This window comes from Anguilla anguilla, chromosome 1, assembly GCF_013347855.1.
Source record: "Anguilla anguilla isolate fAngAng1 chromosome 1, fAngAng1.pri, whole genome shotgun sequence".
Classification (NCBI taxonomy): Eukaryota; Metazoa; Chordata; class Actinopteri; order Anguilliformes; family Anguillidae; genus Anguilla; species Anguilla anguilla.
In genome coordinates this window covers 21,382,565-21,409,292 of record NC_049201.1, presented here as the reverse complement: position 1 = coordinate 21,409,292, position 26,728 = coordinate 21,382,565, and the positions used below count along the sequence as shown (strand labels likewise).

Sequence of the window (26,728 nt, the reverse complement as noted above, 5' to 3'; positions counted from 1 at the left end):
TTAACATACATTATTCCTGAATATCGCACATGACACATGCTATCAAGCCAGAGTCTGCTTGAACCAGTTATACAACAGCTAGTATTATGCATTAAGGTATTTTGCCTAATACGTACAGCGCTCTGTTGGTTTTAGAAGTCAGTTTATTTAGGAAAACAGGCTTTATTTAATATTAACAACTTGCCAACAATACATATTATGCCCATCAGCATACTCACAAGCAAAACTGATTTCAATTAGGGACCATTAACATTGTCTCAGGCAGAAACCATGGGTTTAGAGTCAGTGGAGCAGCCATGATGGGCAAGAGATTCCAATGAGCAGATGGCCTGCAGTATGACTGAATTATTCCAAACTGCTGCACTTGTCTCGGCACAGAGACTGCATGTGTACCAGCCCTCGGTTTGGCGTTTGTTGACAAAATGAACAGACCGAGGAATGACCTTTGCACTGGACTGAGGGAATGCTCCTATCGTACAGTGCAGAGAGGGCCATAGATACTCACAATGCCACAGCACTCCATGCTTCCACAGAGCAGGATGTGGCATGAGGTGACTGAAACTAAGTGCCATGATGTAACACCGCTATTCTTCAACCCAGGAGCACCAAAGCCCTCAGCTCCATCTGCGCCATCTTGTGACATCATTACGGGTGTTAGCAAAGAATGTTGAAGCTATGCCATCGACAAAGCCCCCAAAAACACAGATAGTCTGCTTCAAGATCTACCATTGACACTGTTCACTGCAAACACCTCCCAAACAACTCATATATCCATTCCATGCTATTTCAACCACAGATGCTTTGATTTATAAGTTTGTACTAAAACAACAAGTCAAGGTAAGTGGATACAATGATAGTATGCTGACAGCGCTTCCTTGGCTTCTCATGTGTCAACACTTTTAATAGGTGCAATGAGGGTGGTGTGCCAACAGAGGTGGTGCAGGTGGTGTATGAGCAAAAGGAGGGAGGCCCACTTACCGCTGTACTTGACGATCCTAATGGTAGAGTCCCCCTCTCCGAAACGGGTGATGGGGGTGAGGCGAACCTCATACGCTTCTGGCTTGATAAGCTCGGTCAGATTATATGTGATGAGCTCTCCCTTCTGGATCATGCCCTCAATCGGGATCTCCTGCTCCCACCATCTTTGTTGCCCTGTCTGGAAAGAAGGACAAATGGGTCATTTGATTGTTTGTTCTGATTGCAGGATTTACTTTGTAAAGTTTATCTGGTATTGCGGATTTGTTCACCACTCCTTCCTTTCAACTCCACTGCTCAACAGTTAAGTAGAAGTCCAATGGGACAGATGTTGAAATGTCTAAGATAACGAAAGTACATAGTGAGAACACTCCTGATCTTCCAAAATAAAATATTTTTTTGTGGGAAAAAAATAACAATGCTTAAATTTCAGATAATGAAGGACAAACTGAGGGGTAGATCCATTTAGGAAAAATGCTGAGCACAGTTCATGCTGTTTTTGCATGACCCAGACAGTGCACCTTGTTGCTTTTTCCCTGGTAGTGTGGTTTCATGTACTTTCCTTCCATTGTGTGGGCTTTGTGAATCAAAGGTAACATTTTCTATTACTCACGATGGTTTAACAGGTGAAAAAAACACCTCAGTCTTTTTGTGGATTCTCCCCCTGAAACTTTCTCTTATGGGGTGGCCCTGTCATGTTGAGCCTTATCCTGATCTCTGAGGAGGTAAATTCCATAGAAATGGCGGATGCAGCAATCACATACTTAGACTGCATGCCACCCGCTCCTCCTCAGAAATATACCAGGTTTTACTTCCTTACCCAGGAAAATGAGACACGCCTCCTGGCAGGGTGCTATACATATCAGACCAAGCAGCGAGGAATGCGCCATATCTCCTCTGCCTCCTGGCATACGTTCTTCTCGCTGATGCCATATGGCAAAAAGGTTCCTGCCAATTCGACTGATTCCCTTCAATAGGAGGGGTACCAGAACACAGTCTGTGAAACAATGAGCAGCAGACATTCGAAAGCTGCGGTGGAATAATTATGTCAATTAAAAAAAAAACAGGAGTGAGGTGCGAGTGCAATTAAGAAATTACAGTCATTTGAAAAGGTAGGGCCATGGGAAAGCATTAGAACTCAGCTGTTTATGCTTGGCACGCATTGATAATTGCCTGTGTAATTTGTCTGCCTGCCCTACCTGCTTAATTTCTCCACACTTACCTCTGAGTACTGACAAATCTCCGTGCACAGACCCCCCCCCCCCCCCCCCCCCCACCATTTGTATTTGCCACCAATAAACCAACTTTTCTACACACAACTCTGTATCTGTTTATGACAATCAACAGCAGCTGCTGATGCTAAAAGACTTGCAATGAACTGTGATCTTTGAGCGTGTTTGGAAAGGCTGATTGGCACTGAAATACACAATGTGTTGTCATGATCCATACCCATTGGCTACTCACAGTGGAAGTCATTCTCTTTTGATTAACCATGTGATACTGTACAATTTAGACTCAGATTTGTGTACATTAAAAATTCACGAATAACTGGAAGGCCTTGGCAACATTTGGCAACCATGTACAATCCAATAGCTGAGCCCCATTGATCCTACTTGCTAAAGTTAATGGTGAACCAAAACAAATTGACAAAGCAATTATTTGGAGAGGAAAGAAAGGGATTATATGCATTGTGGTCCTGCCTGAAGGTCTGGGTGGAAAACAACAGGACAGCTTTAGGGGCTGTTTGAAACAACTTCAGTGCCACAATGTTCTTTATGGGTTCAGGCTGGAGCGGTCCCCAAATAGGTCTCTTTTCCGAGGCTCCCATTCTAGTTCATCCCAATTAGAAACTACAGACCACATCCAAAACACTACTGAAATACCATGATGGTTCTCTTTTATTCCTGAAGGAACAGAGTGGAAAACACCCAGGTTTTAGTACACAGAACACAGAGGCCCATATTCTTAATTTCTGCCACTGTAATAGTGATTCAGTTGGCTTGGACTTCACACAGGCACGAGCTCTGCCAAGTTCTTTCTTTTATTGTTGTTAATGATCCTCACTTTGGCTTGATGAATGGGAAGAAAATCAGCTTGCCGATCAAGACAAACACTAAATACTCAGAGAGCTGTGCCCTACTTTAAAGCATCACAACTTTGACATCATAAAGATGTGAGCTTTCATTACGCATCACAGTAATATATTGAGTCTAAAACATACGGAAGAGAAAATTCTCAGGTCAGCCTAAATATAAATGGACAGAGTCGACATTTGTCAAGTTATAGGAGAAATGGTCAAATCCACTTTAGAAGCTCTCTTCCCCAAGCAGACACTAAACAAGAAGAACATTAAAGGAAAAGTGAAAATGGAAAGGAACAAAAAGTGGCTGATCTTTTCATCACTGGGGAAAAAAAGAAATCCTTACCGGCTGTGTAATTCAAATGGATAATTGCAGCTGAATGTGTGAATGTTGGGTGCATTCATTCTTAGCATCCCTGCACACTGAGTGAAACAGCAGGGCTGTTGAGAAAAAAATAAAGACTTTGTAAAGGGATTCTCAAGAGTCTAAGAAAAATTGGCATTTTGCTCTCAAAAAAATATATAAAAATAAAACTTTACTTACAGTAGGCTTTTGACAGAGTGTACTGAAATCACACAAAAGTTTCTATTAGGGCTATCAGGAGGCAGCAATGGACTAAAATGTCACCCCAGAAGCAGACCACTGAGTGAATAGAAAGATAATAATGGCTACAGAGATGTCCTTATAAAGGAGTGAAATATCAGACATATATAACACATAGAAACATGGAGACAAAAATGAACACACACAGGCATGTGCACATGCACATGCACACACGCATACCGTACAAACACAGACATACACACACACACACACAAGAACACACACAGAAATCCTGGGTTTTACTAACACTGCAAAAAAGTAATAAAACCTTTGTGGAAGTTTTTTATTGTAAAACAATCTGACACAATTGTAGAAATTAACCGCAAGAAGATAACCAATTCATTTAAACAGAATAGCAATGATTCAAAAATCTGCACACAAATAAACAAAAACCCCAAGAAGAGGTTGTGGCAACATGCTGTGAATTAGTCTGTGGTACATTATGTTAGCACTCTGACCGCTAAATTAATCTGTTCAATTGTGCAAAATGTATCCTGAACAGCACAAATGATGGGGTGACGTCATCAAACATTTTTGAACATAAGTAAGTACATAAATAAGTTTTTGGTGTTGCGTTTATGAACTGTCTTAGCCAGGAGTGAGAACACAGCTAATTAAAATACAACACCACCAATTCTCTCTCAAAATTCTCCAAGGGACTCGGGGGCATAAATACCACTGCAGTAAACAAACTCCAACCGAGTGTCTCATAATTGCGGGCCAAGTGTCAGCATGAGATACTTCACTGTGAAAGACTTGGGATAAACCCTGGTCATTTGGAAGCCAATCTTGAATCCTCTCATTAAAAAAAAAAAAACTAAAACATTGATCCATAATTGTGACAACTTACTGCACACTTTACTATGCTTATATAGGATACATCATTCTACAAAGCACTTCTATCATTAACCAGCAGCGAAAAGTTCAAAGAAGACTGACAAAAAAGGCTGAACAGATTTGTCTAATGCACTAATGACAACATCATTCAGATATGATTATGTAATTATTAAACAAATATTTATACACTGAGCAAAAACTGAACATTCTGGGTAGACATGTGCGATAAATGTTACAGAAGAGTTATCGGATGATGATTTTAAATTCTGTGAGAATATCCTGCTTCCTTTTAAAAAAAAGAAAACCCTTCTACATAAAGCTGTACCTACACAGCAACAATGCCGTTCAAACCAGCGATCAAAGGCTCTTGTTGAATGATAACATTTGCTGAGGAGAATCAATGAGCATGTAACCCATACACAAGCCCGGTGTCCTGCATTGCATCTGGCAAGCAGTGGTGCGCTGATGGATGTTGTTCTTGGCCCCAGCTGCTGGCAGAGATACGGCTACGGCTTGTATTATTGTTTCCAATGTACCACGCTTTGCGGACTCTGCTTGCTCTGGCTCTCACGGACCTGATGAAAATGCCGGAAAGTATCCCGGCCAGTTCACCTGGGACAAATAAAACCTGATTGGCTAAATCATGTGAAGAAAATAGAAGTAGTGGTAAAGCCAGTAGGCCTGTGGAGCCAGCGTTTTTCTCACTGGGGGGCCCTCCCCTAGCCCCCTAACCAGATTTTTTTGTACATTCAATTATGTTGTTTCTACATGGTTTCTAATTTCCTACTTGCAGCTTTACATTAAGGCAAATCCTTTGCCTCTTGCCCTCAGCTTTGGTACAGATGATTGTTTTTTATTCTCATCTCTCATTTACATAATGCAGATCACTAGCATACAAATCAATTTGTACCTGGCCACAATCTTACAAAAATAAGCTGTCCAAAAAAAAGTTAAGTGATTGTTTATGGAGAGAGTTTAGTCACAATATTATTGACAAATGTGCGTATCAAGATCCATAGATAAAAGACGAGTCACAAACGTGGTTCATTATCCACAAACAAATATCTCTCAACTTCTTCGCAAATCCATTGTGTTGAGTTCAGAAATCACTTAAACATACCAAACTGAATTTATGAAGAAATGGTACAATGCCTTCAAAGGACAAATTTTGCTTGAATGCCAGCCTACATAATCACAAGTAGGTATTCTGGGAAAGAATAAATGCTTTCAGAACAAATATGAGAGAAACTAATGAGAATGAAGAAGAAAATCCAACAAGTCCTTGGTTATTTTTTGGGCAAAATTGCCCACGTTACCCAGCTATACAGAAATGGGCACAGTCGATATCATCAAGGAGTAAAGCCTGTGTCAAAACCACCCACTTCAATAATTCCCCTTATTATGACCTTTGAAGGAAGGTTGTAGGAGTGGAGTTATTTAAAAGACCCCTCAGAGACCTCTAGTTCCTTTCATGACTTACTATTCAATCTTGGCTCTATTCAAAGCTTTCTGGCACTGTGCAAGGAGGTGCCCCGAATGCATCCTGATTCCAGGTCACAGCCATGGCCTCCTCCAGTATGAAAGTATGAAACTGGAGGTACTGCAGCACCATGGACGGTGTCTGTGCATCTAAGCTACAACTCTGAAAGCCCAACCCATGTGACTAGTGCAGCTGAAGTAAATGGAAAATGAAGCACACCTACAGGTTTTTCTTCATCAATCCCGAGGTTAAAGCTCGCCCGAACCAACCTGTCTGAATTCATCCTCAGACAGCTTTTTTTTATTTTTTACTTTTGTATTGACTGATTTTCCACTGATTTTTTTTATCCGCCATTTTCTATACTTTTTTTGTCTAGAATCATGTCAATTTCTTAAACACACAGCTGAGACACTAAGATTCATTTCTGAGCAAAAAGCCATATTTGTGCTCCCTAAGTGCCTAGTTTGCAGCCAATTGGCAGTTTGGTAAGAGAAAAGGATTGGACTTCTCCAAAATGAACAAAGTTGAGGACATTGGGGGGTTTTTTTTTGGCAGTTCATCACCATGGTTTAGCTTCCTTTGCAGACTGAATATATCACTTTCACTTAGGATTTGGACACCAGCTTGGCAACCCTTGTGACTTTCCAGGAGCTGGAGCCAAGAAAATATATTCTTCACATTTTTACGTTTCACACATCAGCCCTGAATATCCCAGTCTGTACCACACACCTGCTTTGTCTAAACAACTTCAGAAAACACCATCAGAGTCACTGGCCATCATTATAATGTAATTTGTAATGGTTACTAATAATTTCTTCCAGACTTCACAGATCACCTCCGTGCCTCTAACAGTTGCCAAGGACATAAATATCAATTTGAATACTTCAATGGATAGGATAGAAAACTGTTGTCATAACACAGACTTGATTTCTCTCCACTTGTTATAAAATGGTGAAAGCAAATGCACATATTGACGATGGCTAATTAAAGGAATAACTGGATGAGATTCCTGCATTTTTGCAAAAACTGCCCTGTGCCCACTGTCCATCTTGGCCTTCACTCAATAAAACTGTAGCTGAAGGTCCTGGCTCACTAGGCTGGGCACTGTGAAATGCCCCTGCCATTTGTGGGCTAGTTTCCTGTTCTCTCTTAGTTAATGATCCAGTTATATTATATGGCATTACATGTGTTAATGTGACACTTAAGCATGAATGAGTTTGTTTTTTTCCCCTGAAGCTTACTTCTGATTATGGTTAAATGCCTCACTGTTTTCTCTGAGTCACAGTTCTTTCTCCAGACCCTCCAGTGCTTAATGAAACGCTGGACTCTCCAGACTTTAGTGGTCACCAGAGAGCAGCAGGAAAGCCAGACAAGAGCTATTCCCTCACTGTGTTAGTGCATTACACACACAACAACCCCCCTGACCCCGTTACTCTCTGTCATAATTAACATGCATGCATGCTCTGGAACTCATACCTCTGCATGCATATACACACTCATATATCTGTGTACACATACAGTACACACACATAAGAGTGCATGCACACACACACACACACACACTTGTGTGTGGATATGTGATAGTGTGACATCCAAGTAACTTCTTAACGACTGTTTCAACTGTTTAAAAAAACAACAACAAAAAAATGCCGGAAAGTATCGTGTTAAAATATTTTTCTTCTTTCTTCAATCACCTCTTTGTAGGAAATGAAATACCAGATTGGCTGTGAGGTGGTGAGTAAAAAAAGGATTAATGTTGACAGCACTGAGATGAGACTGACAGCAGCGCTCTGATATTTGTGAGAATCTCAAAGCTCGACCACAGCTTGCTGTCCATGGCCTCAACCAGTCTTCCCACCAGAAACATAAATAAAAACAATAAAATGGCAGCAAACTGTATAGATTAAGCGTTTACATTACAAAAATGAATCAAGCCGGAGTGGACACATAATGAGTGATGTCTCCCCCAGTTCACTTTCACTGCAATGCACCTCCTCCCCAGCAGCAGGTACAAAATGAGAGGGAGCATGAAGTGATTATGGCAACAACAAAAAAAAAACATCCTGTTGGAAAATAGCAGTTCTTTTCAGCTGTGCGTTATGTCTCTTTCACACAGAAGCACGATGACAAAGAAGCAATTTCCAAATCGAAAAGAAAAATGCATGTTAATGGAGAAGAAAAAATTCCCCACTTTAGCCCAAAGACCTGACCCGCCATCCATGAAATCAGATCACGATCTGGGAAACAGACTTGTTGAGGGGGAAAAAATCAAATGAGCAAAAGAGATTAGTCGCAAATGTGAACTTGAGGACGGGAGTGGCCGAGGACAAGTCGTGTGATTAGTCTCTTGGTGGCTAAGATGAGGGCAGAATGGTTCATAATAAAAATGGCAAGGTGAGTTACACGCAGTGAAGAATGGGATAGGCTGAGGATGTGCTGCCCATACATATTGTCATCCTGTTCTTTACTCCAATAGTGATACCGATCCAGTGCAAGAAGAAACCTTACACAAGACTAAAATTGATTCTTACCTAGATACATACAAACCCCCACCTCTTCCGCACTATTGACGGTCCTAGCGATGTCTTTATGTGGGTGAGTGGGGGTTGGTTATCAAATGGTTCTTCCCACCATTATCCTCGTCAATGGAACTTGAATCTAAACTATAAGGTCTGAGAATGGATCCAATTTCCTGCAGGGTTGTCTGCTCTGTTTTTCCTTGAGGGGGGGTTCAGTCCCCAAACTCTAAAGTGCAACGGGGGAAGAGAACATGTGACTCGTGTGCTCTTAAATACAGTGATTATCCACTTGGTGCGACAGGCTTTTTGACATCAGCAGCGAATTGGCCTCTGAGGTTCAGAGGACACACTGCATGTCTGCAGGTGTAATTCACTGTCATTAACCCATCCTCGAACAGGGCTTCGCAATCCCACTTTTGGAGGGCTGCAGTCTGGCAGGATTTCAGTTGTTTTTAATCTTTTAATAGATTAAAAAAATAGATCTTTTCTGAAAGATATTCATAAACCACTAATATTCAAACAGCTTAGAAGAGAAAAGGACCACGAGAATGAGAAAGGCACAGTCCTTGCATGGTTTCCAGGGTCCTTGCCTCATTATGATTGCTGCCGGTGCTGTGGCACATCTCAGAATTTACGGGTGTTTTCTGGCATCTACGCAACATTCCGAAAATAGCTCTTTCTGCCTTGGTCTAATAATGACCTTTCTAATGAAATCCGTTCCTGCCTGCCACCTCAGCTGTCCTGCAGCGAGCGTTCTTGCACTTAAAAACCACTTCTCACTGAATGATAAGATTTGTTAAAACAGGTCATTCACCATGGTCAATGTGTGTCACTTATTCCCTCCCCCTAACAATAAAGTATCATTATCTACATAAACACAATTATTGTTTTCCATTATTATTTGCTATTGTTATGAGTACTACACAGTCCAGGGCTTGAATCTATCCCTGTTTGCTAGGGATTTTCATGCTGTCCCTTTGCCAACATGGATTTTGTGTGAGCACTACAGTTTCAAAAGCCATGCTATTTAGGGATATCAGTCTCTAAACTGGTATATGAGGCATGGGTTGGACTGGGAATGACTTGGATGGGTAACAGGCAGAATGGAATCATTCCTTTGTTTTATTTCTAATGGATTGTACACAATAACAGAATCCATCTTGTCTATCTTGTGTGAACATAGTTATCGGGTGCACAAGAGAGTGTGTGTGTGTGTGTTCTATGTTTAATACTTCACTATAAATCAGGGCTAGCCAAGATATACTGTCCTGTAAGTTTTCACTCCAACTCTAACAAAGCACACATCATTCAACAGTTACAGATCCTGTTGAGCTGCTAATTTGTAGAAACAGGAGCACAAACTAGGGTTGAAATGAAAACCTAGTAGATCTCCAGGGATAGGGTTGTGCAGCCCTGCTGTAAACCATATCAACTGCATGTCCTCTCCGCTGGTAGGGGAGAAGGTTTTTGCTTTAGCCCAGCACTAAGACACCTGATTCTACTCATAAAGGTCTTAACTGAAGACCAATCACTTGCTAATCAGTTGAATCGGTGTCGTAGTGCAGGGCTGAAACAAAAACCTGCAACCACAAAAGCCCTTTTTGGATACGATTTGACACCCCTGCACTGAAGACCAGTAATACCGCGGTAAAAAAATAATTGCAAGATTGAACATAGCTTAATAAAGCACTGCTTCTCACCTCTGAAAAACCGAGGGAAATGGTAGTCTTACCTTACTGGACTTAGGGCAAGATGAGAATAGTCCATCATTGCATGGGGGACAGCAGAAGCTCTTAATCTTGAGAGAGGGGCCAGTGCCATGAATCAACATGGCATGAAGCAGATTTCTAATTAACATCACTTGGCCCCTGAGCAATCTCTCCCTGAACACACTCCCTAAACCATTTTCAACAAGAGACCCCAGTCAAAACCCACAGGTGCCTCTGAAGGACCCCTGAGAAACAGTGTGAGGGTGTCTAATCAGATGCCTTTTTGAACATCACTAATCATAGGCAACAAACTGCAGCCTCTGATGAGATTTCCTTAACGGCTGTTGCCGTGGAGATCCTACACACGAGAAACTGAGCATGTCGAGATAAACACATTTGTGCTAAGGAATTAAAGTAATCTACGGTGAAGCAAGAACAGTCACACCTTGTGTGGGCTCTCGGACTAACAGATTCCCTGGGGTTAAACAAACCTGAGAAATTACTACAGTTTTCTAATAAAATCATCATACTAGGCTACTTAGTCACTGTCCAAACAGCACAATTATGTTTTGCACTATTAAGAGATGCAGGTTCGCTGCACAATGAAAATTGTGACCAGAATTACTTATATTTTTAATTATTTCACTTGTATATTATAGAAGACAATGTTATAATGAACCATTTCAGTCTGACCTACCTCTGTGCAGGGATAAAAAGCTCAGTCTCCCCTCCAGATTATTTTCCACAAAGGCACTCTAAACTCTTAACATCACTTGGATCAGATGGCTGGTCACGCTGGAGGATTTGATCGTGATTCCTATTGACCGAGATGCTTATCACTTTGAGCCTGAGAGCTCTCACCCCCCCTTCCACCGTACCCTACCCACTGCCCTTTACAGCTGCACTTTTGCTGTCCACAATTCTGACATTTCGTTACCTCCCAAATGACCTTTATTCAAATACCATCATCTAGGGGATATATGCAGGTCTATCCCCTTGAGTCTAGCCGGTGAAAGTTTAACTGTAAAGCCCAGAATTAATTCATGAAAGGCATCGATGCTGTTCAACAAGCCCTGCCTTCCAGTTAAGGTGAAAGTCATAAAGTCCCCCCTGCTAGCATCTCAGACAGGTATTGTCTTGGGAGCCGTAACAATCAGTCGCATTTTAAAACCTCATTCCGAAACATATAAAAAAAAGAATGGTCTTAAGCACTATAGCTGTAATCTGATTGATATCCCTTTAAAGCAGGCAAAGCACCCTGACCTCAGTAAAAATAAACCGTGTATCTGCTTTGGAACGACAAAGTGAGTCAAACATTCAAGTCCCTTTTTTTGGCAGAGTATTCATGAGCAGATAGGGTCCATCCAAGAAAATACAATCACCTGAAATGATTGATGCAAACAAAGTCTAAAAGTAATAGAAATAAAACCAATAATAATAAAAAAACAATACATCATTCTAAGCCTTCCGACTATCCAGCAAGAGTGTAGCCCCCATATTGCTCAGCCATTTAATACACGATGCCAGTCGGGCGTAAAATGCCTTGTTTGTTGCCGTGGTAACAGGCTTCCATTTTCTCATTCATGTCATCATTGCACGGTTTTTTAGCATGAGTGAGAGAGAAGGATTTCTGCTCATGCTAATTCCTTCCTCTCCATGTACCTTGTGATTCAAAATACATCAGGCCCAGAGAGCATTCATTACACGACCTCCCATAGAACGGACGCACATCCCCTGAAACACCCGCATTTACTCAGACATTGCTGCAGACATTTTGTGAAAAGGCAGTAGTCTAGCCGACGAGTCATTTAACCTCAGATCACTAGTTCTTTTATTCGTTTATTTTTTATTTCATTTATTATTTTTTATCCACTAAATTTAATTGTACAATCAATGTCTAATTTATATTGTTATGAGGCTTAGAGATAGTACCCTTCTTGAAAGAATTTACCAAGAATTTATCAAATCAAGGGAAAAAAGCCAAGCTCCTTCATCAAAGAAAGGGGGATATGGCTCTTCCCAATCACTTATTTTACCTCCTTGCGTCCTTTTCTCACATCCTTTCATCACAAGGAAGGATACAAGGACAGAGGAGTCAAGGAAAGGCGTACTAGGAAAACTTGTCCACTCAAGTGTCAGTTTGAAGCTACATCAATTAAGACGTGGCAGATGGGGAGAGCTGGATCCACAGGTTGATCACTTATACATCATGCGTTCTGAAAACATTGTGTTTCTTTGCTCAAGCATCCTTCGATAGCCTCCTAGCTCTTCACTCCAAGCTCCTTCAAGGAATATTTTACGGGTTAGAATGTCCTTAAAGATGGAGGACTTTGATCGATTGCGGGTTCAGGTGAGGACCATGGCAACAAGGACAGATAAAATAAGCACTTGGAATGAGCCTCGGGTATCACACAGAAAGAAAAAGGGAATGTGGCCACTTCAATCAATCACATCCATATCATAATCATTTAGTGTACCCACATGTGACCAAAGGCACCAATTGACTACTCAATAACAAGTCACAGAACTCCAAATCCAGAGCAATAAGTCTTGTCATAAGAATTTAAATCAAAGGGCAATAATTTATAACCCTTGAATGAGCTCTATTGACTGACAGGGATTTTTTACCTTGCACAAAATCATGAGAAAATGAAAATTGAGTAGAAGAGAACATTTATTTTTCTCTTGAATATTCATATCTCTCCACTAAAATTTAAACAAATGATATCAAAATATTGGTCTATATTGAGTAGTGATCCCATCCTGAGATGTTTTATTAACCTGACATCCCCTAGGATTAGTTTTAGGAGACCATCCAATGTAGCGGATAGGTTAGTGAAATCATTGTGGCCTAAACCTCTCAACAAAAGCTTTAAGTTGGCTTCCCAATTGATCAGACGGTAATTTTAAATGTGGTAATTGTATTAATTGTGCAAATACATTTAAAACCTTTGCCCGTCCACCTTCTGGTCATCCAGTAAAAATTATGGTAATCATTAACTGTAATGTCACAGGTGTGACTTAAATGCTAATTTGAATTTGCAGTACGTCACATGTGAGGCAAACTAAACGCGCCCTCTAGTTAAGGATTGTGGAACCCAAAGCCTCCATTCGCAATAAGAATTTAGACCATTCCATTGCCAAACATTAGGGGGGACGTGGTTCTTCCCCACATACCTTACGGTTTGTGGGCATAGAGCGAGTGTGCCCCCCTGAACGAGGTGGAGACCTAATTCAGTTGCTTCTTAAAGAAGGCATATTTGATTTTACGCTTACAAACTGGTGTCTTTTGGTTTAAATGAAGGTATAAATTATTTCCCTTTGATTTAACTTCTTATGACAAGTATGTTATTTGCCTGTGATTGGAATTTCTGTGATTCGTTATTGAGCAGTTGATTGATTGATTAATTGATGCCTTTGGGCACACGTGGGTAGGCTAAGTGATTGTTACATGGATGTTATTGAAGTGATTACACTTCCTTTTTCTCTCTGTTTGATAGAATGTCTCCTTACTCTGATGAAGGAGCTTGGCTACGAAAAGCGTCAGTCTTTATTTTTTCGTTGATTTAATACACTCTTCCAAGAAGAGTGCTGTCCTTAAGCCTCATAATTGTATGCTCATTTTCATGGACTAGCCACCTTCCCTGTATTTTTTTGTCATTGAATTTTCCTGAATGAAGCATCGACACTCAGTTATTCTGTCTGATTTATACTATATGACCTGCTAAAACCGATCATTTTCAGTTCAAATTTAAATTCGAAGGAGGATGGCATATTTGTGAGGCAAATTACTGTAAAGGGAAAAAAAGGCAATTCCAGTGAGTATTCCATAAACATGTGACTTTTCCATATTCCCACATGCTTTTTATTCTTTAGTCATGACTAATAGTGAGCATACTATTTAGCATATTGAATACACAGTTGCAGCTAAGTACCTGAGATGAATCCCTAAGAAGCAAAGTGGAACCAATATCTTTATCTATACTTCATAAAGATAACTATCTTTATCTTTAGATATCTTTATCTTTTCTCCTGAAATTGGGAGAATGGTGATGTCATGCCGATTCATAGTAATCTGAGGGCAAGTTATCCCAGACAAGTTAACTTTAATTTTGATATAGCAAAAGAAGAGACACAATAACACTTGGTTGTGCAGAGTTTCACAGTGGGTAGCATGCCAAATTTCTATATAGAGCATCATATATATTTGATTAGTTTAAAAGCATTTCAACACATTTCCTACCTCAGGGAATTAGTGCTATTTGTATAATGGAGTCCAAAATACAGTCATCTTTGTGAGGTCTAGAGATGTTATGCTCGATACGCATGCGTCAACACGGTGTCAAGTGTTCATATCACTGCTGTTTCAAAGTACTGCTCTGAGGCTTGCTTCAAATCACGTGATCAAAGAAACCTCAGCTTTGTTACATCACAGTGATGCCTGTCATTTTGGGTTTCCCTGACCAGCTGATGTGTCAGCTGTAACAATGGGATCAGAGGTTCTTCACTTCTATTTGGGTGTACACGAGAAAAAAAAAAAAAAAAACGTGATTCTGGTGTATTTGCGCAAAACTTGATTCCAGATTCCAGTTCCTTCCTTTCTCACCCACAAACTTCCAAATGTATATGGGTCAACGTCCCTCAATTCATGGTTTTTCATTAGAGGAGCGATGGAAGGTTCAAGTAAGGTTCAAGCAATCGTTTACAACAAGAGACCCCATTGAAGGACATAATTATTCAAATAGCATAAAGCTGCTTAAGTGCTTTGTTACTTTTGGTAAACGAATCCTGCGTTAGCTCAAGCTAAGCGAGGTATAACAGAGCACCAGAGTGAGCCTCCATGTTTAAACATGTAACATAAATAAATTAAGGAAGTTTGTAGTTCTCCACATGTGCAAGTGAATAGGCTAATGCTATTCATTAACTGTGATAAATCAAGATAGCAATCCTCTTATGCAAGGCAGCACTGAAAGGATACAGTAAATGCTAAAAGCCAATTCATAATTCGCTCCAATATGTGAATATTTAGCTTTTTAGGATTTTAGTTTAAATGTTTTTTTAATAAATTATGTTTTACTAAACCTTGTCACCGGTCTGATCATTATTCGAATAAATGCCTAAGCCTACCACCTCAAAGAACGTATGCATGTTGTTACAGCATTGGTTATTATTGTATTATTGTTTTATATTTCAATATTTTATATTGAAATTCATAATCATGATTTAATTATTAATTTTACAAGACTGATTATAATTTTATGCCATTTGATCACTGCATGAAGTAATACATTTATATCTTCTGCATTCCTTGGTGTCTACTTGTAAGGATTGTTAAAATGGACACATCTTAATTATCTGTCCTCACTATTCTACAGCTAGTAACGGTATTTCCCCCCTACACCTTTGTCCTGTTGGAATAATGTTTAAATGGCTAGAAAATGTGGCTATTTTTTATAGTCACAGCACACTAAATGATACTAAACTAATTCATAAATTAACAGTGAATGTTTATGCTCTACGCTCATTAATCTCCTTGAGATGGGAGGGAAAATGGATGTGTTTTTAAAAGTCCTGCAACTCAGTTTGATAAATATTCCATTTACAGCATTCCTAGACAGGGTACGACGAAGTAAGACCATTTTTCCTCCTTCAGTGATGCCTGTCATTGGATCAGATCCTGTTAGCATGTATCACTGCACAGTGATAGATCATGTACAATTGCCCAGGCACTTAGCAGCTTGTTGCAATAATGATGATGGAGGAAAGCAGGCGTCCCCTTCATTCTCTGCAAATTGTGCACCTTGTCAAGGGCCTTCCCCCACCTTTACACAGGAGACCACACTTTAAAATATCCTGTGTTTTGGTGGAACAACTTTGTAATAGAGCTTTAGCAGCCAATTAATGTAAATGGATTAATCAATAAGGGGGCTGTCGCTTCTGATTTTCAGACAAATAAACAACCCCCACCAATTTAGCATGTATTTAAATGGTCCCTTTGAACACAAGGACGGGGTTGGACTTATCAGTGATGTACGACTCACTCCCCAGCCTCCTCCTTACATAGAGATAAGAGGTGCAATATTGGCCATAGATGTTTGGGTTGGGGTGAGCTCTATCTCATCTCAGTAGCTTCTGCAATCTCCCAGAACCAGTACAACAGCCTGACCTCAGGTGAAAGTAACCCTCGCGAAACAACACTATATTTCTCATGTATAGCTGTTGCTCTGTCACAACAGCGAAAACATGGATACACAATTGTGCATTAGCTAATGTGCCTAACAGGCCTCAGATACCTAATGGACATCCATTTGTAGATTAGACCACAGTAAATGTTTTGCACAGGGGCACAAGAACAGCCATCAGCTGTCATTTATGGGCTTATCAAGATTTTTAGCTAAAATGTCAGGTCACAGAAATTGCTGCGCTAATTAAATAATTAAACATGGGAGTTTGTACGAAATCAAGGTACAGATATGGCTTTCAGTTTTTTGCAGTCAACTGACCTTCACTATCTCAAGCATTTGCATTGATTTGACATCCAGCATTTGACAGACATTGTATTTCCTTTTATCTTTTTACTGTTTCCTCAAATATTGCTTAAATGAAGCAATGTGGACACAGCCTTTGTATGTGAAATGACAGAAGGATTAACACTAGTCATTTTCACTGGCTTCACATCCCATAAGTGCTCCATTAGATGATGCAGACAACGGGCTACGGTATATTAATGCAACCCCCTTTGTGTGTCTCCATCGAACCACTGCCTACATTAAGTCCCATAATCCCAAAGCCTTTATACCTCCATCTGGACCACAAAGGGTCAAAATGCAATATTTCATCACCAGGGCAAAAAACCCACCCCTAACACGTGACGTTCTCATAACGTTGTACCGACGTTGCTGAAATGTTGTGACAGGCGTAACAGGAGGCATTATGGGAATATTATGCATCGATGCTGGGTGGAAGCAGCACTCTGTCTTGAGACTTTCATGTTGTTTACAGCAGTGCACATCTCAGCCAGCAAGAACCTCTGATGGTTTGAGGCAAAAAGTCACCGTCGAGGAAATTAAAAGGATAAGCAGCATGGGGGCCAGAGATCTGAGGAAGTTTCAGGGAGATAAGGGTGTCCCGCGGACCGCGTGTCAGAAAGCAGCTGCATGTCATAAAGCCATGGGGCTCCAGCAAGATGGATGGGTGCAATGAGGATGGGTCTGCAAGCCCCCAGGCAAAGGAAGTAGCAGGAACACCACAGAAGAGAGAAGTTTCTGTCACTTCACTGCTCTCTCTACTTTTTTCACTCCTTCCACCAACATGTGCAACACAACACCCCACCACACAAAAAATACTGCCGGAATGCTGCTTTAACAGTGTATGATTAACACTGCCAGAATGCAACAGTCACAAAATGTTGCAGTGTGTGTTAGCATTGGTTTTTTTCCAATGGAGATCTTTCATCTCTCATTCAAATCTGATAAATTATGCTCTGATTCCAGAAGCCTTGATGTTTTATTCTGTTCTATAAGATGTTAAATGTGGCTGTACCTGTCCAGGTTATGGATGAAGCCAAGGATTTCTAGGCTATGACTGGAGGCAATTCTGGTGGCCAATATGAGAAACAATAAACCAGTACAGCCACGGGACCTCAAAAGGTCCTATCCCCATAATGATTTGTTAGCATCCTGTACTAGATCTGTCATGTTATTATACAATCCTCCCCAGTTTTAGCATGCCAACCTCAAGAAATGTTTGGTAAGTAATTTTGTACCACATAGGGATGACATGACACTTCAGTACAAAGTCAAAGCCAGAATTCTGAAAATGGTATGGGACTAGTATTTTTACAGTATCAGTCGTACAAAGTCAAAATTGGTACCGCACTCCTGTCTGACTGACAACAAGCAGAAAAAGACGTGTAGGAAATGTGGGGAAGCCTACCAACACGAGAGAATAGCAGTAAGAACAGTAGCCTAGTGCCCCTGCAGCGATAACTCCACCAAACATAAGTAGGCAGGACAACCAAAAAATGTATTTCTGAAAATCAGAATAAACATTGTGATTAAAATAATAGTTTAACCTTAAACCTAAAAACCTTAAACGTCAGAAGTACGAAGACCAGTGTTCCAGGACCTGGAAAAATGTTGTGAAATCTGTCAGTTTATGGTAACTTCAGGCTCCTACTCTTATCATTGATGTAATGTTGAGGAAAGTGTGAGTTTAAAAGTCACAAAAATCCAGAGGTGGACATTCCAGGGGTCAGAAAGTAAAAGTCCTGCCATGTATTTAATCTACCCCTGAACTCAGTCAGCTGATTTAGCTCTACCTCCTGGCTGAAGAATGGTGCTCATTAGCAAATCCAGGAACAAAATCCTGGGATGAACTTTTACTTTCTGAACCTGGATTGTCCACCTCTGCAAAAATCGGTAGGCTGTATTACATTAAGACATTTGTCAACAATGCATGAATTTAAATAGCATCTCTACGTTCATACCACTTGGCTCATGACAGCGGCCAAGCAAAGTCAATGACTAACCAGGAAATATATGAGTTTTAATATGAATTTAATCCCATCTTCTACTGGGGCTTTTCCTGTTTATCCAGAGTGTGACACAATTTTACAGTGCCGCTGACCATAATCAAATGCTTTAACTTTTAACACTCGATTGAACAAGGAATGTTAAAAATCTATTTTATAGGTTAGGGCTATTGGCTTGCATTGGCAAGTCATACTAGCCTCAGACGGTAATCAATAAAGGCTAACAACACACAAGCACTTAGGACTACTTCTTGTAAGTTTTATTACCACTGGAGTAAAATAATAATAATAATAATAATCATTTCCTGTGAGAAATATATTGTCCTGCTCACGTGCACACATTACCGTCTGCATACAGTATATTATTGAATGCAGGTACACTATTGTTTACTTGAATAATGGTGGGTTAAGTACTTGAAGGAAATACTAGCTGGTGCTTACTGTTAACTGTTAAATTCTTGAAGGCTGAATGCCACCCTTTTTTTCAATGTCATTGCTTTTTAAAACATTAGAAGTGTAAGTTTTTCGTAAGTTTTTTTTTTTTTTTTCCAAAATTCAGTGTTCAGTCAGTGTTCTAGAATTTCATTGTTTTTAATTACCAGCAGTGATTTTTGCACCAGTATTACAATGTTCAGTTAAGAACATTCTAATCACATATTTGTGATTTTACACCTTTGGGTTAATGTAAGAGTGTTCGCTAAAATATATGCGATTTCTTTTTTTAACCGTAGTATTGAATTAGGTATCCAATAATGGTATTGGTATCCCTAGTACCACATGTCAGGTGGTTAAGTTGAGGCTCCCTTTTTTTCTGTACATTTACATTTTACAGTACATATGAAATGAATGCATCAAAGTGTCAAAAGCTAAAATATTTATATGTATATATGTCTTTAGTAGAGATAAGGACAAAGTGAGATAGCAAACAAACTTGGAAGTACACCCCACACAAAAATGCCGTCTGCCACCCTCCAATAAAACAAGTGATTTTTAAACCAATAACTTATTTAATTGGATTTTAGAGGCATTGGAAAAATAGTTAGGAAAGCAGTGTATGTAAACAAGCAAGAAAAAATACCCCAGTTTCCAATTCTTTCCCATGCTTTCCAGTTCTCGGTTTCTGTTTTGCACATTCAGTGAAGGACTTAAAAATACACTACATGGCCAAAATAATGTAGACACCTGACATCCAACGTCTAATCCAAAATTATGGGCATTAAAATGGAGTTGGTCCATCCTTTGATGCTATAACAACCTCCACTCTTCTGGGAAGGCTTTATACGAGATGTTGGAGCATTGCTGCAGGGATTTGATTCCATTCAGCCAGAAGAACATTAGTGAGGTAGGGCACTGATTGCACGATTAGGCCTGGCTCACAATTGGCTTTCCAAATGATCTCAAAGGTGTTGGATGGGGTCAGAGCTCTGTGCAGGCCAGTCAATTCTTTCACACTGATTTTGACAGTGTGGAACCTCGCTGTGTGCCAGGGGGCATTGTCATGCTGAAACAGGAAAGGGCCATCCACCCCAAACTGTTGCACAGAATCATCAAGAATGTCATTGCATTAAGATCTACCTTCACTGGAACGAAGGGGCCCAGCCCAAACCATGGAAAACAGCTCCAGATCAAGGGGTGTCCATATACTTTAGGTCGTATAGTGTCATCCATGCAAAAAAAAGTTTGAAATGTTGAAACGGCCTAAAATCATTAAATAAAGATTTATTTCCTGTTAACATAAACTCTTAAAGCAGTAAAATCCAAGACCTTAGTGATAAAAGTTTTAAAGTCATATAATCATAGCCCATAAATATAACTTACATGGGTTATAAAAGCGAAACTGCAAACCTTAGAGGTCATTTGAGGCAGTCAGTATAGTACACCACATAAGCAAAAACAAAGGCTAGTATCTGATTGGAGGGGTTGGTGATTTGAAAAGCCAAGCTGAACGAGGCTTCTTACGAATTCCTGACAGGCTCAATGAACATCTTCAAGAATCCAGCAGTAAATATACTGGACCTGCAAGGCATCTCTTTACATGCTGAAGGTTCTGGGTTTGAATCACCCAAGGGACTGTCGCTATCCTTTTGATTCCTTTTCACTAAATTGCTCCAATAAAATGACTGCACAAATAGGGTCCTTAATGTATGAAGAGACATACGCCTAGCAAGAAACATTAAAGCAGGACATTTGCTACACAAATAAATAAAACATTAAAGATAAACAGAGAGGTAATTTTCATTACCATCATAGTCATAAAAGGCTTTTATTCTTTTGAGAGGACATAACTTTTGTGTCAACAGGGGATGCATTATGTATGAGAGTATTTCAGTTTGTGAGGTGGCATGCTGAGGCGACAGAATCAGAGTCATGGCTAGCAGAGGCCCATGCCCCTGAGGACACACTCTGTAAAATGTCAGAGGTGAGCTGGACAGAATGACCTACAGAGGTCTGTGCAAAGCACATAGGCTTCTGTCCTGACAACTGACCACCAGCTGCGATGAGATGTGTTAAAAGGAGTTGGGAAATTCGAACTGCGTAGTAGGTGTTTTGCAAATAAAGTCAAAATGTTGAATTGTCCTTCATTATGTTGAATTTAGAGGACAGAATAGCCATGCATTGCACCATTGTGCACCTCTCCACCTCCACTAATGTGTGGTGAGTGTTCTGGTGCAAAATTGGCTGCCGTGCATCACCCAGGTGGGTGCTAACCATTGGTGGTGGGTGAGGTGAGTTCCCCTTCATCACTGTAAAGCACTTTGAGCATTCGGAAAAGTGCTATATAAATGCAATAATTCACAATTAAAACTTCCATTGTCATATATAAGAAAAAAGATGCTTTGGATCAAGTGTGAACTGTGTTAATGTGAACAAGTTGCTGTATTACAGACTAATGCCTCTTTCTAGGATTTTTTTTCCATAGGATTCCCTTTGAAGAAAAATATACCACAGCCACAAGAAAACAGTTCTTATTCTGTGGGAATGTTCTCTCCTGTCATATATTCTGTACTTCCTGTCTGTCTGGGTCTCTGTCTCTGCTCTTGTCCTACTGTTCAATTCTGCTAACATCCTGAGAAAGAAAAAAACAGAACCAAAAAAATAACAAAACCAAAAGCAGAACCAAGAAGAACATTCCAGCTAGCTAGGGTCTCAAGAAACATTTTGCCTTCAATTTCAAATACAATGTAAAAATAAATTCAAGATATTTGATCTTAAATGACCAAATCACAGAAGCACAGACAAACACATGCACGCACACAAGTACACATGAACACACACGTGCGCACAGGCACGCACACACATACTTACACACAGGACTAAGGACAGGATCAGTAATAGTGATTGAAAGCAGAGGTCAGTGATGTGTCTCAGTGAAAGGGGTTAAGTTGGTGTAGTGCCTAATCAAATTCCCTGTGTAATGCACACACTTGGGAAATTGCAATGACAACTGAGGCAACTTTGACACTCTATATGTGGTATAAAAATGGTTTTACTGGAGCCATTTCCATGCTTGACTGCACAGAAAAAGTACTGCTCAACCCACAGCACAGCACTCCGGTCACGTGTCCACATCCCCTCCAGAATTCCCTCTGCCAAAGTAGAACCGCTCTGCTTTAGCATAATACTTCAGCTCTTCCCAGGAAAATGGAGCACATACTGCGTGAGACACAGCAGAACTGAGACAGAAATCCTTCCTGTGCCCAAAAACAGAAACAATAAAAAAAAACTATTCTCAGTTACCTGCAGTGATGACTGACAGTGTGCCAAATTGTGATGTGCAATTAATTATTATTTTTGACATACTGAGGGAGAAAACAGTGTCCTTGTGTGCTTAGAGTTGACTTTCAGCACCAGTGGGAGGCAACCAGCAATGACAGTCCCGATGAGGAATAAATCAAGCCGCGTGATGTCATTATGACTCTGCAGTGACAGCTGATAGATGGCGCTGTGAGGGTGAGGATGTGTGCAATTTTCAGGTGATTAAGTAACAGGCAATCAGCAACATATCACTAAAAACAACACCTAGAATTATTATATTATATATACTCAGCCGATACCGTTATCCAACACAACTTACAAAGCCCACATTAAAAAAAAAAAAATCTTTTTAATAGGATCTTTTCATAGCAATCATGTAAATGCTCAAAAGTACAGCTGTAGTGCTGCTGAAACTGCAACCTCTGGGTTATACAACCCAGCTCCTTAACAATGATAAAACAAAATATTTTCATTGGTCTTCATATCCTATTTGGTGATACTAATTGCAGATTTAAATTTTGTATTCAGTAGTACAAGATTTCCTGGCTTACAGGGCTAGGGATAAGGCATTGAATTGGAATGCCAACCAGTCATCACGGATGTTTGCGTTTAGATTTCTCCTAGGTGAATCGCCTATAGGAAATATAGGGATGTATATAATTGCAGAGCCATCCTCTCCTTGTGTTTTTCTATGCCGCAGCTCAGCCTAGCCAAACATTTCTTGACGCGAATATATCCATTCCATTCTTCACTGTAGCCAGGGTCTAAAAAGGGAAAGAAGAGATGCTGTCCATCACCCTGTAGAGCTGAGTGCACAGTTCTAGTCATGGAGGGAGGTCCTGGTTTTAATTTCAGTTGTGATTGCTCAGTTGTTTCACTCACATCTTCATTTGGAACAGTTAAATTCCCACATGATTCTCGAGTCTGAATTGTTCACTAATGGGGATTTTTCTCAATGGCCTAAACAAGCTTCTTCTCTGAGCAGCAGTGCTGACCACTTCACTAACAAATTGCTTTCCAAGCTCTTGAATGATTAGCACTCCAGGTGCTGGGGCACTGGCTCCATTGGTCTGAGCACAAGGGAGTAACCCACGCTATTGGCTGGGTTAAGTGCTCACGCAGAAGATTCCTCAGTGGAATTCTGAGCCACCAAAAAGGCCCAACCCTACTCACATTCACATTCTCCTTCTCCACAGTGGATTGCATAAGAAGTGGGGCGTGCGCATCACCCCAGCACTCAGTCCTACGCTGCCCCGCCCCTTCGCACAGGAGCCGCATCCGTAAGCCAACCCCACAGAGCAGAGAATTCACGGGTTTCCTGGCGGTGCCTTATTACATGCTGACCCTTGGGGCAGCATGCGCACTGTGACCTTTTCCCGTAAATCCACGCGCACGTTTAGACCTTCGGACGGCCGAGAAAAAAAACATAAAGCGCAGGGCAGCGAACAGAGCAAAAGCCATCCTCTGCTTGTCTCGTCAACAAGAACCGCGGTTTGATGTGACAAGCGCGGCGCGGTGATTTTTTACAGAACACAAACACAATACTCTCCTGTGGCCCCGGAATGAAATGAGAAGATGCTGTCCCTCCTAAACAAAAGGGAAGATGAGTGAAACCAACAGTGCGGAGGGTGGAGTAGGCAGGATGGGGTAGTGCTTATATGATATTTGTTGTATTATTTCTTCTTTTATGACAGTTAATGACTTACATATTTACAGGATCAGGTAAAACAGCCTGCAATAATATGGATTGCATTACTATTGTTTTCAGTATAAAAGACTGCAGACTGAGCCAGTCTTCTAGTATCGTCACTCAAAATAAATAGGTAGTGAACTACAGCACACTTTGTACAACATATAATAGCTACAATGATGGAAAGAGATGAATCACAGTTTAGACTGATTATTCATGATAATGAACGCTGACAGCTGAATGGGTACAAATGTACATTTCTTAAGTTAACTTTAGTTAACAGCCAGTGAGACTGTCATTCAAATAAGTTAAGCAAAAAAAAACTAGAAGAGACCTACAGCAATCCTTGTGTCTACCGCTTGCCATAGCACAGTGAAGTTTGTATCCAAAGCCTTTTCATCAAGTACCAAATTGCTTTCTTTTTTAACCATTTTTCCTTCCCCCTCAGAGAAAAAAATATATAAACAGGGCCATCTATGATACCCTTCTGAACACGGAAACAATCCTGTGGGCTGGAAGGAGCCAATACCTGCCATGTAGTATTGCAGGGACAGTAATGCTGGCTCTCTGCAAGCGGACGCCATGCAGTGACTTCAGAAAGCTTTCAAGAGCTGCCGTCTAATCACCGAGCTGAAGGAGAGTAGGAGGGCAAGGTCACAGAGAGTGCCAGCTTAGATAATTCAACAAAATTCACCAAGTTCAGTCCAGGTTTTAATGCAGCGTGGGTACTCTGAATGTCATCTGAGTGCGGTTAGTCAGGAGGGGAGAATGCCAGAGGAGAAGTGAGGCTTTTTTCATTTATTTTCCCCCTGACTCTTCAAGGTGAGAACACAGCAGAAAAGGCAGTGGAAAAAAGGTTAGGGAAGACAAAGTGGGATTTAACCGGAAAGTGCGGGGTTGAAGACGGTGTTGAAGACGACGCGCTCGTCCCACAGCGCCATTATCATAAAGACTGCAGAGGAGGCAGCTGAAGTGACATCACACTGGTCGGGATTCACATCACATCACTGGGCAGCCTTCCGTTCTGCTCTCAGACCACTTTTCACGCCCCGGATTGCTTACTGAATCATGCTTCGCATCGTCAAAAATCCATTATGTGTCGCAAAACAATAACAGCCATTTAGCCCCAGGCCCATCTCTCCTCGTGATCTCGGCGTGATCGTTGCTCGGTACCTGATGCACACATTTGGAAAGCATCCCCAGCTTCCATTTTCTGCTAATGCTCTGCCCTCAGGTCCAAAATGAGAGCATGCAGCGTAGCTGTTTGCGACCTGGACCTTTTACCAAAATAGCCTATGACATATGTGCAAGGTATTTGCACTTAATTTTTATTTTTTACAAAAAGAAAAAAAAAAGAATTTGTGTTCATGGATGACAAATAAAAGTGCTAACTAAATCTGAGTTAAGTTACCATGGATATTGGCTACTGTTACATTGATAATTAATGCACTTTCTTCCCAGACACATAATTTTTGTATTTGACTTAAAACTCAAAAGGCATATAGGTAAGATTTTTTATTACTAATTTGTTAGTCTGGAGGCTGGGTTGGCAACTGGCCACTTATGGGAAAAATCTGCCCCCCCCAGCAATATTTTTGGCCTGCTAAATGCTTGCAAAAATTTGTATTTATTTGGTAAAATTGAAAACAAGGTAACGTGGACAAGGCTACATTTCCCCCTGGGTTAAATGGTGGAAGCAAGATCACATTTTTCAAATTAATTAAAATGACAAAAAAAATAAATATACAGGTCCGCACAGCTGTTGGAATGTGGAACATTGTCTGCCCTCTTGGCTACTTGGCGTGGCAGTAAGGTCCAGTAAAATCAATGTGAGCAATGAGTGCTTCCAGCCTGAATTCTTTTCCCTCATCTGTAGACTCTGGGTCTTAGATGAAATCACGTCATGATTACTTCTCATGATTCTTTTGTTGCATCCGTGGAATGAAGGTAGTTGGCTGTTAAGTTAAGTAATGCAAGGATAGTTTGGTTAGTGTTGTAATAAACAAACTGTAAATTTGGGAGTGTGTTTCTCAGTGCAGTATAGGCAAATGAATGAACTATTTTAGGTTTTAGTCAGTTTTAGCTTAATGAGTTTATTGTTTTGGATTCATGAAATCATGAACAAGCAAGTGTCAGAAAAAAACGTGTCTAGTTAACTTTAATAAAACTGAACGTAAGTTCATGAGAACTAATCTTGAATATTTCTCTCCTAAAATCAATCTGAAGAAATGTGTAGCTTAATGAACTATTAACTGATTAATTATTTTTTTAATATTTAAAGAGGCTCTGAGCAAAAAAAGGAGCATTGGCCAACATTGGCCAGCATGCCCCATAGATGACCTGACTACTTTTTAAAAGAAGTTTAGATAGCTACTTTTCTTTTATTGATAACAGTAGTGTAGCTTTACTTCTTCCAGTGTTGAGTTATTGTAGCATATCCCCCAGAGTCCCCCACCAATCAAGGAGCAGATAATTGCAATGAAAATTCAGCAGATATTGCTGATTTTATCAGATGGAATTTAATTTATTTTCTGAATTGAATTTA

At 40.4% G+C, this 26,728-nt stretch overlaps 1 protein-coding gene across 9 annotated transcripts in view; it reads right to left on the bottom strand.

Moving 5' to 3' along the window:
• mdga2a (MAM domain containing glycosylphosphatidylinositol anchor 2a) overlaps positions 1–26,728 on the bottom strand; it is a 226,214-nt gene that overhangs the window by 29,223 nt on the left and 170,263 nt on the right. For all 9 annotated transcript variants that reach the window (XM_035392026.1, XM_035392033.1, XM_035392074.1 and 6 more), the window contains one exon: positions 979–1,156. In XM_035392026.1, the coding sequence (XP_035247917.1) occupies positions 979–1,156 (178 nt within the window). The remainder of the gene's footprint in view (positions 1–978; positions 1,157–26,728) is intronic.